At 43.0% G+C, this 10304-nt stretch overlaps 1 protein-coding gene across 1 annotated transcript in view; it reads right to left on the reverse strand.

Moving 5' to 3' along the window:
* Nucleotide 1: 1 nt before the first annotated feature.
* Nucleotides 2-10304, reverse strand: part of tle2b (TLE family member 2, transcriptional corepressor b) — a 78846-nt gene continuing 68543 nt past the window's right edge. Inside the window, exons 13-20 of the mRNA XM_020607047.1 lie at nucleotides 10177-10301; nucleotides 9508-9584; nucleotides 8824-9073; nucleotides 8356-8603; nucleotides 7661-7808; nucleotides 6643-6793; nucleotides 6421-6497; nucleotides 2-2055 (exon numbers count right to left, since the gene is read on the reverse strand). Of these exons, the coding sequence (XP_020462703.1) occupies nucleotides 1948-2055; nucleotides 6421-6497; nucleotides 6643-6793; nucleotides 7661-7808; nucleotides 8356-8603; nucleotides 8824-9073; nucleotides 9508-9584; nucleotides 10177-10301 (1184 nt within the window). The 3' untranslated portion in view covers nucleotides 2-1947. The remainder of the gene's footprint in view (nucleotides 2056-6420; nucleotides 6498-6642; nucleotides 6794-7660; nucleotides 7809-8355; nucleotides 8604-8823; nucleotides 9074-9507; nucleotides 9585-10176; nucleotides 10302-10304) is intronic.

A 10304-nucleotide genomic window follows, 5' to 3' on the forward strand; every position in this document is an offset into this window, starting at 1 on the left:
CTTTTTTTTTTTTTTAAACACGGGTATTTGTACTTCTGCTTGAGTAACGAATGCGTTTACTTTTGCCATGTCTGTTGTTCCCACTCATATCTGTGTGCCAAGTATGAAGCTGGCCAGCTGCTAGCTGCTTTCATACTTAGCACACAGACTGGAAATAGCTAGCCCAGCTCCATCTGGGGAAAAAATCCACTTACAAACACCTCTTAAAGTTCACCAATTAATAAGTTATGTCTCAATTGTTTAATCCCTACAAGCTGCAGTGTGTGAAACTGGTAAATCAAGTTATTTGTTTTTATTATTTTTTTGGCGGGGGGTGGGGGTTGTGTCCTGGACAGCACCAGTAACTTTGTGGAGTCTCCTCTTATTGGAAAACTGGTCCCAAACAAGAAATACTCTGCAATTTCTCATTTTTACGCTTTGGTATTTGCTGTACCTCAAGGTACTTTGATACCTCCTCAAGGTATCATGTATTAATTAGTGATCTTAGTGGATTCTGTTAGATTCAATTAGCACTAAGCTACCTGTTTCCCTGTTTCCACCTTTGTGTGAAGCTAAATTAGCAGCCTGCTTGCGTTAGCTTCACGCTTCACTTACACAGTACATGAGTGGTATCTTCTCATCTAAATCTCACTAAGAAAGGAAATAAGCATATTTGACAAAATTTCTATTTTTTTCTTTAAAGTGTTTAGCATCTCAATTAATAGCAATAGCATATCAAACAAGATTTAGCCAGAGCAGTTTGAACATTAGCACATCAGCAGGCAGATAGAGACGGAGATAATGACTACGATAAACATGTAATCTCCTCTGATTTGTAAATAAAACAGCAAGTAGTTGCATAAAATTTGAAAGGAATTGGATTAGTTGCTGTTAGCTGCTTAGTTGGTTGCTGATGATAGCGTGTTAATTTGCCCTTTTGTCTGCTTTACAGTGAAGTTGGCGTGCTGCTACTTCATCTAGCTGACAGTGCCTTTAATGAGAGTGAGTGCAGCGCAAGGTGTCAGGAGAACAATCCAGAGGAATTAGAGGGAGCCGCTCAGCCGATGTTCTCTGTTTGTGTCTCTGGGCCCTAGGAGAATCCCACTGACTCCGCTCCTCATTAGACACTGCCTTTGTCAGACCAAAATAAAATAGATATTAAGCAGTGAGATAGGGAGCACTGCGATGAATATTTAATTGGGTGCTCTGTGTGTTTTTCTCTTCCTATGATTACCTCAGGGCGGTGTATCCGAGTGTGTGTATTCTTGCCTGATGACGCGTGTATGTGTGAAAAGGTCTATGTTTCATGTCAGTGTATGTGGATATCTGCAGCGGCCCCCCTCCATCTCAGAGCGTCATTGTTCCCCAGCTCCTGACACCTCTCGCTGGGGAGAGTGAGCTGCGGCGTCAGCCTCATTAAGGCTTCCACTGTCTGGCTAATGAATCGATTGTGTGGTATCAGTGCTCCTGGCTGGCGCTCCCACAGTGCCACTCCGCGCCTTCTCTGGGGTCCTCCCTTCCACTGAGCTCTTAATCAGGAAACAACCCTAATTACCCTGCCTCACTCTTCCTCCCTTTCATTTCTCTTCCTTCCTCACTCTTGCTTTCTCTCTTCCTTCTTTATCCTCCTGACTTTATCTTTATGCTCCACTGCCCTTTTCCTTTGTCCTTCTTATCTTGCTGCTTCCCTTTCTGCCTCCATCTACTATTATGCCTCATCCTTTGGGTGAAAAGTGGAAGGGGGAGGGGGTGAAATTTGGGGATGTTCACAGTAGCTTATATCACAGCAAACAGGCAGAGAGGGTGAGGTTAGGCGTGAGGTTCATGAGGACTGAGACAGAGATGCTGCTGTCGCTGATGTAATAAGGATTGGGAGCAGCTGGCAGGGCAACTGTGTGTGTGCTACCGCCACCCCCCAAAAACCACCCCAAAGTCCTGTCCCTGTCCCTTCCTATCTCATCCAGGCCCTCAGTACACCACCTCATACACCGTGGCTTTCTTGTCCCCGGAGCCCGTCACTATGTACTTGTCATCTGGGGAGACGTCACAGCTCAGCACAGATGAGGACTCCTTGGACTGGGAGCAGGAAAGAGACACCGGCACAAACCCAGGAGAGGGAGATAGGTGATGAAAGATGGATGGAGACAGATGGAGAGAAACAGAGAAGGAAATGTTAGAAAAGATATGACTCATCACTTAATACTCAATCATACAAGACATATTTGCATTTCAAAACAGTCGGCAATTATTTCCAAACAGACAGCTCCACAGCTCCAAGATGCTGACTCATTTGTTTGCTTCAATGTGAGACACTGCTCTCGCTCTCTCATTCCCTTCCCTTCTCTCTTCCTTTGGAGCAATGCAGCCTCATTAACTGCAGGTTTAAACATAACTAGCAGCACATGTCTGATGGCCTTCATGAACTGAGAAAATGCACAATCCTTCCTTTTTTGTCCCCCCTGTGTCTGAGAGCCAGACCTGGACACCTGGCTTTAGATTATCTAAAGCTCCTTCTAACCCCTCCCCTTCTCCTCCTCTCCCTCCAACTGCTCCATCATAATATATCTTTCTTCAGTTCTTCCCAGACTCTCCTCCTCCTCCTCTTCTTCTGCAGCTCCACTTTCACTTAGCCCCCTTCTCTCATGTCATCTCCTCCTCCTCGCTAAACTCATCTCCTCTTCCTCCCTCCGAGCTACAGGCACAGCAGGGCTGTCAATCATCAAGCCACTGGTGAGAGGCCATTTCACACAGGACTCCTCATACAATACCAAGATAGCAAGTTGGGGGAGTTCAGGGCACTCAGGAGGGAGGGATGTAATGACAAGCCAAAGGATGAGTTTGGACAAGAGGAAAGTAAAACTTCAGAGACAGATGGAGTGGAACAGCGAGACAAAACACAAAGACAACTGGACAAATGCATTTCCTGAAGAAAATGCATGTAGATTTACTGAAGAATTAATAGCAACATGCCTATATATTTTATATATATCTACCAGTTTGCTGGTTTCAGGATTCACATGAGTAAAAAAGCCAGTCAGAGTAATTAATCAAAACATTGTGACTCCATGGCTAAGTGAAATAAGGAGCTTCCTGAAACCAGAACACGGCAACACGGAGCCTCTCCTGAAAAATGTGGCTTACTATAAGATGTTGTAAAAAATGGGGTCTGACAAGAGACTCGGTTCACACAGATACTGACTGACTGCACGTCAATTAACATAGAGAGAGAGGGTGTGTGTAGAAAAGAAATGGGCGACCGAAAATAGCAGGTGGATCGTCAGGTGGCTCAGAAGTTTTAGGACACTCCAGCAGATTTCAGTGAAACATGGGATTCACAAAATAGACAAAAGAAAAAAAAAAAGTATACGTCCTATCGAAAAAATCTCTACTATGAGCAGCAGGAGGCTTCAACAAACAGATTGATCAGCTCTATGTGAAGATATTCCATAAAATAAAGGAACTGTGGCGATTTTCAAATTGCCTTCACTTTTGTTTCAAGATGATTTTTTGACTCTTTTTTTACAATGTGAGTCTATGGGAGAGTGAGGCGGCACAATTTGCCACTTCATTCAAAAACCGTTGATCCTATCACAATAACAAGGGCATTTTCTGATTCCCCACTATTTTCTCTATCGTTTTCATGTATATTGTGTGTGGAAGCTTAAGGTTGGCAGAATAAGAGCAGAAAACAAGAAAATTGTTAAAAGGCTGTAAGACAGAACTAGAGTGTTTTGGGATGTCACCCACTCTAGCTCTCCCCATTCAAATGAATGGAGAGGATAAGAAATGTCCAAAATCAACATAAAATGTGAAGTGCAATAATTAAAAAACTGTAAAAGAGATCAAAAAGCTGAATACAAGATGAATAGCTGAACTTGTCCTGACTTGTGTAAAGGTTGAATGGTTTTCTAGCTGAAGCTGTTAAGGCTGAAAGAGGAGGAAGATTTGAAAATTCTCCCATTGACTTCCATTATAAAAAATGTTGGAAAAAAAAAACATTTTAAAAAGTAAAAAAAAAGTTGAATATATTCCATAATGTCATTAAAAAGCCAAACATTTTGATATTTGAATGTTTTTTCTAGGTGAAAGTATGCGGGAGGGGTTGAGCAGCAAAAAATGTTGGGAAGAATAAGAAAGAACAGGATAATCATTTTCTTATTAATTTGAATAAATATTCTCCTTCTTATTTCCCAATACATTGTATCATAATGTCTATCTGTTTCTTGACCGAGGTTAGCAGACTACCATTGTCCCTGATATTTGCACAGACAGTCCAGGACTTAATTGTTCTATCACTGACAATGCTGTAAGTTGTATTTTCATAAACATACCATAATGTTTTAATTTAACTAAACAAAACTACACATACCAAGGTCCATCAGGACAGCATTACATTAGCACAAAAAATCTGACACAATATACAGAACTAAAAAAGAGAAGCATCTGACATATTAGTGCAATAGTTACTTGGCCCTTAAATGCAAACATACAACAACAACCACTGTAGTTGATCAAAAAAACTAAGAAAACTGTGACAAGGTAGAGATTTAGTGAACACAGCCTGGCTCTCAAAACAGGTAGATGGTGCCAAAACAGTCTACCGATAGAAAACTGGCAGTGTTCTCACTGTACTCTGCAAGCCGCCCAGACAGAGCTTATCCTCCTCTCCAAATGCACCAAATATACTGACTTAAATGAACAATACTCACACATTTAATTATGGAAGAAGCGATCAAAAAACTCTTTTGGCTTCAAAATATCCATCTGTACACCACAGCCAAAGATTAAACCAATGAGTCCACTTCTTTGTTCTACTTTGTTGTACCGTTTTCTTTTCTGTCCATAGGAGTGTATGATGTAGTAGTTCACAACAATCTTTTTCATTTATCAATTAATTTGCCCATTATTTCTCTGATTAGCAGATTAACTGTTTGGTCCACAAAATGGCAGAAATAGTCAAATGTCCACTGCAATTTTCAACATTTCAAAAGATATCTAATTGTTTTCTGCCCAGAACTGTGAAATATAAAGATTCTTAATAATAAGAAGAAGACAGCAATTGTGACTAAAGATTTAGTTTTTGCTTGAAAAATGACAATGATTAATTATCAATATAGATGCACTGATCGGTTAAGCATAAAGTGACATTTCAGCTCTACTGCACAGCCCCTAGCAACACAAATGCAAAAAAAAAAAGAAAGAATCAAATTAACACAATATCTGCACGACTAAAGCCACTCATAGACGACCAAAAAGAACATTGTCCAACCTATTGGAAAGAAATAAATCAAACAGAAATGCTCCCTCAGCTGTTACTTCCTATCATGCACCTATACAACAGAAGTGAGCAAAAAGCTGAAGAAAACCTTGACAACAGGAACAGAGCTAAGCTTAGGATATCAAAATGACAAAGAAACAGACAGGGAGGGAAAACAGGGGTTATGCAATGCACCAGCCAAACAGCAGAGCAGAATGTGACCAAGAGAAGGGGGAAAGAGACAAAGTACTGTAAGAAAAAAGGACTTAAAATTATGGGATGATACAAAGGACAGGGATACCTGAAAGACTAGGACAAAACCTGAGGGTAGAGGTACATACTGTACAGATTAACAGAGAAAGATAAACATGACAAAGCACAGAGAGGAAGGAAGGACAACAATAAAAAGGGAGACAAGGGGAGAGAGAGAGAGAGAGAGGAAATATGGGTGTAGATGGAGCAAGCAGTCAACCAGAAGCAAGGAGACAGAAACGGGAAAGAACAGTAATAAACCAGAAAAGAGAATAAGGAGAGGAAACAGCTCTGTATAACACAGTGACAGGAGGGAGCTATTTGGCAGGAGAAACGTTTGGCATTTGGATAACAAAGCAGATAGCAGCGTTCTCCTTTCAGTCCACAGGGAGAGACAGAAGCCGCCAACCCTGCTGCCCACTGTATGACAGCCACACTACCTCACACACACACACACACACACACACACACACACACACAACTCTGAGCTTAAATGTACCGTCACCCCCCATCACCTAGTTTCAGAACTGGCTCAGCTGAACATTCTGCCTCCCTGCATATTCTGGTTGCAGCATTTCAGCAAATGGAGCGATTGAACATGATGGAATTACATTTGTTCTGTGTTTTCTGAGTGTGCGGCCTGCACCTGCTGATAAACCTCAGCAAGTCACCTTGGACTGACAAATCTGAAATAAAAAAAAAAGTTTCTCATTCACTTTCTCCCTCTGAACTCCCTCATCTTTTTCCCTCTTCTGCCCCAAGGGCTGTGGGTGTGTGGTACAGGGAGAGTTTATGGACACATAAAGACAGCTTCTATCAGCACTATCCACACTGACAAACTGATGACTCCGCAGCCCAAATATGCACATGTATATATATTTATATATACAAATATGTATACACAGAACATAAATATCTTCACAGCATCTCACCTGGAAAATACTAGCTCCATATGGTGTCCTCCATGCATTCAACAGATTGTCTTTTCCTGTGCTCACAAACCACTTTCCTGAAATCACACAGACACACACAGAACTACAAGTTAAACAAAGGAATAAGTGTGTAAGAGGAGATGTATATCTACATACCAAAAGCATAGAGATAAGTCGAGTAAGTTTAGGAGCCAATCAAAGCTAGGCTGCATGTGTGCGTACCACAGTAGGCAAACTTCAGTGAGAGAACACAGCTCTCGTGGAGGTGCAGCTGGTACTTGTCAGGTTTGGAGACGTGCAGGACTTCCACGTTACTGCTCTCCATTCCCACAGCCAGCCACTCGCCTGTCGGACAGTAGCCCAGAGAGAAGATCTTGGAGACGGAGAGAATGAATCAAAGGAATGTGAATGTAAAGAGGGTAAAAGATGAAAGAGAGAAAAGAAAAATATGGAGGGAGAGAAGGAGAGGACAGGAGGCAAATGGGCAGACAGCATGGGTGCAGAAATGAAAATAAAAGATGTGACAAAATGTGGGATGATGGGGAAATAAGGATGATGGAAAAAGGAACAAAAAAGGAAGCAGGGTGGACAAATGAAGGGATTAAGTAGGAATGAGGAGATGTGGGATATCAAGTAAAAGAACCATGATGAGTGAAAGCAGAAAAGTGGAAAGATGGTGGAAAGTTAAAATAAAGAATAGAGTGGAATGATGTGGTGGAGGTAACGACAGAGTGAATTAATAGAGAGAGCCATTGGTAAAGAATGAGAGAGAACAGCAAGAGGGAGAGGGAAAATGGGAGACAGAGAGAAAAAGAGAGTCATTACAAGGTGGATCGAAACTCATCTGACAACAGTGGTCAAGTCTATAGCTCTGTTGTGACAGTGACAAGTGAATGAGAAAGACCGTGTGTGTGTGTGTGTGTAATCATACTTGTGTATGTACATGTGCTTCTGCTAGTGTGTATTTGTGTCAGTACCTGCTAGTTGTGTGCATAAGCTTTCTTGGGAGGTGAACCCTGTGGCAGATATGTGTGAATATGGTGTGTGTCCATGGCCCTGTAATGCAGTATATTTGTATGAACCTGTAAAGGACAAATAATAAAGTGTCTGTTTGTGTGCGTGGTAGACAAGTTCATGCTGCTGTGGGTGTGCCCCCTACATGTGCTTATGTGTATATGGCTAACTGATGCAGCTGTGTGTGTATGTGCCTATCTGAAACAGCCTGCACTGCTGTGTGTACCTGCGAGGAGAAGTCGTGTTGCTGGAGCTGGCGTCCCTCTCGAAGGTCCCAGCAGCGGACGGTGTTGTCCAGCCCTCCCGTCCACAGCTTGGTGCCGTCGTTGGAGATGTCGATGCAGCTCGCTCCGTCTGTGTGACCCTGAAACTGCCTGCAGTGAGGAGAAGTGACAGAGATTCAGAAATTGTCACACATACCTGCATAAAGACACACTGTACAAACTCTGCTTGTGAGCTTCTTTGCTTCTGTTCTCTTGGACATGTCAGGCCAAATATCTTTCTGTCTTTCCCTTGCCTCAGCCCCACTACACTCACCCACCCACCCCTGATTCTTACTTTCACTTCCCCCACATTACTACAATCTTCCTTCCCTTCGTCCCTACTGCTTTTAGTCCTACTTTGTCAAACCTGGTAGTTTTATTCCACCCATATCCCCAATGACTAGTTCATCTCACCTCTTTTTTACTTAACCATAAGGTTATAGATGAGGAAGCCCCAGACTGCAACGATTTCTCATCACTCCGTCTGTCTTCTTATGTGTCTTATCACCTTTCCTGTTTTATCCTCTCCTGCTTTCTTATGAAATGTTTCCACATCCTCAAGCCTTTCTCACCTCTGTCTCTCTCCTTTCTGTACTGCCTCATGACTATAGTCTGTACAATTTGTAAGACAACAAAGTTGTATGCCGTCTCCTCTCACCTGACCAGAGTCGGGTTGTGAAGGTCCCAGACGACGATGTTGCCGTCGCTGCAGCAGGAGAAGCAGACCTTGTTGTCGGGGGAGATAGCCAGAGCGTAGCAGGCGGGAGCAGATGACGTCAGCTCTGCCTTGATGCGAGGAGTAGGTGTGGCCAAATCCCAGATTGATAGCGTGCTGGCTTCCCCGCCAACAATCAAGGTTCGTCCATCAGGGAGAATTTTACAGGAGCGGATGTAGTTATCCCTGTTCTGATTGGACAAGATAAGACAACGAGTTAAATTATACCTGTTGTGTCTGTGCTTAGGAAAGAAGGTTTTATAGGACAGATAGTAATAAACTTAGGGACATTCAGGAAATTAATGTGGACATTTTGATGATGTTAGTTATAAAAACTGAGGTGGAAAGATGACACAGCCAGTAAAACCATATCAGCTCGGTGCCTCTTGCCCTTCTTTCGTCATGTCTCACCAGACAGTCCAGCTGGGCCATGGGGCTCTTGCTGCCCGGCTGGCTGATGTCCCACACTTTGACGCAGCCCTTTCCTCCTGTGTAGACGTGGCGCGTCGAGGTGCTGATGGTGACGGCGCACACCACCTCCCCGTGGTTCAGGGTGTGGATCTGACGGGCGTGGCGAGGGATTCCCGGGCCCAAAAGGGCATCGGGGGGAAAGGGCACCGGCTGCATCTGGCCATCTGCGCTCACATGGAACGAGTAGGCGCTGGAGAGAAGAGAAGAGGAAGGGAACAGAAATAAATCAATACTTGAGAATGAAAGAGCTAAAGCTAAAAATAAACTAAATTTGGACTAGTAGGTGCTGTCAAGAAAATTGAAGGACTAGAGAAATGGGCTAAAACAAATGTGTGAATGCAAGTAGAAGAGCTACAGGTAAATACACATAATGCAACTTGGGAATGTACTGTAAGTATCCATGCTAAATACTGTATATACACACAAATGGTAGTAAAGAAAGCTTAAAGGTGCATCTCCCAAAATACAGAATCGTCGGTCCCAGTAAGACAAATAGAAACACAATTTTTTTCATACAATTACATTTTAACTCATAAGAGATCTCCATTCATGCTGCATGCATGCAGGAGCAGAACGTTATGTGTATGTATGTCCTGTATGGATACTGGAGAAGTGTGAACTTACGGCTTGCCACCAGAGGAGCCAGGCAGAGAGGAGGGCAGCCCAGAGGTCCTCAGGTGAGCCCGCGAGTCATACGCCACCTGATAAGAACATAAGAGTGGACAAACAATTAACAGCCTGACTAGGACGAACTACAAATGCATTTCATCCAAATGCATTCTTCTACAAAGCTGAATTAAAACAATGGGGCTACAAGAACATAACAAGAGCTTGCTCCCTAAAAACTGTGCTGATCTGTGTGAGTCTAGTGAGACTAATGAGAAGATGTACCTGTTGGAGTTATATGGATCCCAGAAAAATGTAAAAACTGTGACTGGACTGCTTGAGCTACGTTGTGTTCATGTATGTTCTGATGATGGATGTGTGTACTGTCGCTGAAGACAACATGGAGCGCACTGGGGAAAGGCTTTTAAGCTTTTTTCAGAAGTGCTACTCAGATTAGCATTGTGATCCAGATAAGCTATTTCAATAGCAAATCTCTATGACTACCACTCTATCAAAGTGAATCAGAGAAAGTAATAGTTATAACTTTGAGTACATAATGAGTGTGCAACACTACTTGATAACAGAGAACACATCCATCTAGTTTTGAGGCCACACTGTAACAGTCAGACCTGATACAGAACTGTAAACCAAACCTCATCAGAGACTAATCATTCGGTCTTTACACACCATGGGGCTTCGGGAGTAGGCGCCGGCTGCTGCGCTGATTTGTGGGGAGAGAGTAAGAGCCCCACCGAAACCTCCTGGGCTGGCCAGCTCACCATTCAGTCCTGCGTGGGACACCACGCCAAAATGAG

Source organism: Monopterus albus, unplaced genomic scaffold (genome assembly GCF_001952655.1).
Source record: "Monopterus albus unplaced genomic scaffold, M_albus_1.0 scaffold83.1, whole genome shotgun sequence".
Classification (NCBI taxonomy): domain Eukaryota; kingdom Metazoa; phylum Chordata; class Actinopteri; order Synbranchiformes; family Synbranchidae; genus Monopterus; species Monopterus albus.